The following is a 4373-nucleotide window of genomic DNA, read 5'->3' as shown; positions in this document are numbered from 1 at the left end:
ATCCGTTTCGAAGATTCAAAGCCTTATCCAAATCGAGTCACTCTTGGTCTTTCCAAACGGGACCCTAAAATAATGTTTGGTGGCGACTCCTTCAAGATCCAAAAATTCAAAGGTTTCTAAAAACCACCCCTTTTAGGGAAAAAAGCAATTCGAGCAAAAATACCCCCTACACTCACACATTTCTATAGGAATGACTGCCTCGGCTCCTAGCAGGAATGGTGTTTCTCCAGTCGAGTTTTTTGCCGTAGTATGGATTGACCATAAGACAATTGGCAACTCGTCATCTCACAATCCCTTAGCCTCGTCTAACTTCTTCTTCATTCCCTCAGAAATGATTTTGTTAAAAGCCTCAACTTGTCCATTTGCCTGCGGCCTTCCAACCGATGCAAAATGGCCGGCTATGCCACGCTCGGCCAGCCAATCCTTAAGTTTCGGTGTCTCGAACTGCGGTCCATTGTCAAAAATGATCAACTGTGGCACACCAAAACGGGTGATGATGTTTTTCCATATGAATGCCTTAGGAATGTTCTTTAATGCTTCCGCTTCCACCCACTTGGTGAAATAATCAACAACAACAATGACATAGCGCCTCCCACCCGGCGCGGTGGTGTATGGGCCTATGAGATCCATTCCCCTCTTAGCAAAGGGTATTGGACTTGTGATGGGTGTCACAATCTGAGCTGTCCGGTGTATCAGATGGGTAAAGCGCTGGCTTTTGTTGCACCTCAGTGAAAGTGCATCATCCTTCAGAGTTGGCCAATAATAGCCAGTTTGAAGTGCATTTACAGCCAAGGCCCTTCCCCCAATGTTCGAACTACACCACCCTTGGTGAATGTCCTGTAGGATCTCTTGTCCTTTCTCAGGCGTCACACATCGCAGTAAAGGACGGGAATAGGCCTTGTACAGTGTTCCGTTCCACATCTCAAACCAAGAACATTTTTTCTGGAGCTTTGCCGCCTGTTTTGGGTCATCTGGTAGGACTCCATTCATCTTGAAGTTAATTATATTGTCCATCCAGGTGGACATTCTGTCTAGAACTGCCGCTTCAAGCTGCTCAATACTTTTCTGATCTTTTACCTCCCAAAATACATATCGGGGGGTATCACCAGATGCGGAGCTGGCCAATTTGGACAACGCGTCAGCTTGATTATTCTCTGACCGAGGGACCTGCCTTACTTCAAAGCTCTTCCATTTTTCCACTTCCTGGTGGACGACCTTCATATATTTTATCATTGTTGGGTCTCTTGTCTCGTAATTTCCATTAACTTGACTCACAATAAGTTGGGAATCAAATAGTGCCAGAATCTCCTTGGCTCCTGCCGCCTTGCACATTTTGATGCTGCAAAGAAAGGCCTCGTACTCGGCCTCATTGTTGGACGCTTGGAAATTAAAGCGCATGGCATACTCAACGAATCCCCCTCAGGTGACTGACAAATTATACCAGCTCCACACCCGTTTTGTTTGGATGATCCGTCCACATAGACTTACCACACAGTTTTTGTATTCTTAGAGAAGACATGTCTTGTCATTTCCACAATAAAATATGCAAATGCCTGCCCTTTGATGGCCTTCCTCGGTTCATAAGTAATATCAAACGATGTTAATTCAATGGCCCAGTTCAACATGCGACCCGAGGCCTCCAATTTTATGAACGGCAGTTTCAGCGGCTGATCTGTATAAATCACTAGTCTGTGAGCTAGGAAGTAGGGGCGGAGTTTCTTGCTGGCCATGAACAGGGATAGACCAAACTTTTCCACAGTTGGATATCTCACCTCGGCATTCTAAAGTATGTGACTCACAAAGTATACGGGCATATGTACCCCTTCCCTTTCAGTCAACAAGACTGCACTTAGAGAATATTCGGATACTGCCATGTACATACATAAGACTTCCCCTGCAAGGGACTAACAAGTCGGAGTAGAGTGTGAAAATGGTCTTTCAATTTCAAAAAGGCCTCCTCTGCTTCATCTGACCATTCAAACTTGGACTTCTTCCTGATTGCTCTGAAAAGTAGTGACATTTATACCCGGCCCTGGAAAGAAATCTACCCAGGGCGGCCAAGCAACTTGTAAGCCGCTGAACCTCTTTAACAGTCTTCGGCGAGCTCATATCGATTACCGCCTGTATTTTATCTGGTTGGCCTAAATTCCCCTTTCATCAATTAAGAAACATAGGAACTTCCCGGACGTTACCCAAAACACGCACTTCTTGGGATCATCCTCATGTTATAAGCACGAATGGTCTCGAATGTTTCCCTCAAATCAGCTAGGTGTGCCGCTCGCTCTTTACTTTTTACTATCATGTCATCAATATAGGCCTCAATATTTCTGCCAAGCTGCTTACTGAACACAGTGAGACGCTAGAATGTAGCAGGGACGTTCTTCATTCCAAACGGCATAACTTGTAGCAATATAACTCATCATCCAGCCAAAGAGGGATCTGATGAAACCCTGAGTATGCATCCATAAAACTCATCATGGCATGCCCGCCATGTAGTCGACAAGCCAGTCGATCTTTGGCAAAGGGAAGCTATCTTTGGGCATGCCTTGTTCAAATTGGTATAATTGACGCACATCCTCCAGGTGCCGTTTGTTTTGGGACGAGGACCACATTAGCTACCCAATCGGGTACTGGCTTGGTCGGACAAAGCTTGCATCCATCAGTTTTTTCACTTCAGCGGCCGCTCGCCTGATTCGAATCTCCCCCATGGTTTCTTTTCTTCTGACGGACGGTCTAGCATCCGAGTCCACAATTAGCTTATGAACAGCCATGGCTGGATCAATGTCGGCATTTCTTCTACAGTAAATGCAAAAATATCCTCAAATTCTCTCAGCAAATGGACCAACTCTGCCGCCATCGGGTTGTCAGGAGAAACTGCAATGGGCACTACCCTGTCTGGTTTGTCCAAGTTCAACACAATATCGTAGTTAGCCCAACAGGTTCTGGTCGGCGTCCACTCTATGTGAGCCGATGATCTGGTTAAGGTTTCTTTCAGATTTAGAATTTATGCCGCCGCACTTTCTTTTGTTGCCTATCACATCTTTCTCCTCACCTGATCCCCAGGCATCTGGATTCAAGGTAGTTAGTAGCAATCCCGAGCCTGCTGCTGATCACCATGTATAGTACTGACGCTCCCATCGCCACAAACAAATTTCAGAAGCATTAAGTGAGTAACTATGACCGCTTTTTCCCTATTCAGAGTGGGACGCCCTAGAATCACATTGTATGCAGTCAAGTCTTTGACTATGAGAAAGCGAAAGTCCATTGCCGGAATTCCTTCTTACTTCCCATCCGGAGTGGAAGGGAGGTGATGCCGACGGGGTGGATGACACTACCCCCAAAGCCGATAATCGGGTAGTGAATTTTTTCTATCTTGGAGGGGTCATGTTGCAACCGATTTAGACATCGAAACTGGTGATGTCAGACGAACTCCCTATATTCAACCAAGCGAATGCGCCTAACCCTCAGATTGGTAATCTTCAGTTCGATCACAGTGGATCATTATGTAGGGTAGGCTATTTTTCCCCGGCCAGCCTCACCGATCTCTACTTTAGGAAACGGATCTGCTGTAGCCTTTCCAGACAACATTACTTGCCCCAGCCGCTTGGCGTAATCTTTGTGACCTCTCATGGTTGGACCCCCAGCGGCCAATCCACTTGATATGACGGCCACGCACGTCGGGTCGGTTCGGTCCCGTCATCCTCTCAGAAGGAGGTTACGTTCTTTTTGTAGAACGCTTTCCTGAGCTGCAGTATTGCTAGGGTAGTTCTTAAGAATCCCTGGCGGCAAGGCCGTCCAGTGCTCTCTTCAACCCTTGCATTCTTTGGTATCATGCCCAATGTCACTGTGGAAGTGACAGTATAATTTGGGGTCCCTGCTTTCCGGCGGCGATTTCATTGGGAATGGCCGTTCAATCTCAAATTTGGAACCAACGTCCATTAGGATGGTGTACAGGTCTGTGTTATATTCAAACGTTCTCGATCATAAGTTCTGGGCCTCTTCTGCCGGCCGCCGCTGAGACTTTATCTGCCTCTTTTGCAATAGCCACATCCCATTAGGCCGTCTCTTTTCTCAACTTTTCTTCTTTGCAGCTGGTTCAGCGGTGTCACTTCTCGGGGTCTTTCAGAACGCTAAAAATTTCAGTGCATGGATGAAGGGCTCGGCCTCATCCAAACACTTCGGCCATAGTCCGCACAACTTTTCACACTATATCCACTTTGAAGGAGCCCTTTTTAAGTCCCCGGATGAAATTGTCAAATGCGCCTCTATCCGGCAAATCTGGGATTTGCCCTGCTTAAGGTTGAATCTCTTACATAACTCCTCAACGACTCATCTTCCCTTGCTGAATCCGACTCAGATACATACTTGTCTTT

General features: G+C 46.4%; 1 protein-coding gene across 1 annotated transcript; it reads right to left on the bottom strand.

The window, feature by feature from the left end:
- Window positions 1-285: 285 nt before the first annotated feature.
- Window positions 286-1398, bottom strand: LOC130465003 (uncharacterized). The gene has a single exon (XM_056834089.1). It carries the CDS (start codon window positions 1396-1398, stop codon window positions 286-288), a length of 1113 nt encoding a protein of 370 aa, XP_056690067.1.
- Window positions 1399-4373: the final 2975 nt, after the last annotated feature.

This window comes from Spinacia oleracea, unplaced genomic scaffold, assembly GCF_020520425.1.
Source record: "Spinacia oleracea cultivar Varoflay unplaced genomic scaffold, BTI_SOV_V1 SOVchr0_033, whole genome shotgun sequence".
In the NCBI taxonomy this organism is placed as follows: domain Eukaryota; kingdom Viridiplantae; phylum Streptophyta; class Magnoliopsida; order Caryophyllales; family Amaranthaceae; genus Spinacia; species Spinacia oleracea.
The sequence above is the reverse complement of the archived record's forward strand: the minus strand, read 5'-3'. Positions and strand labels throughout refer to the sequence as shown.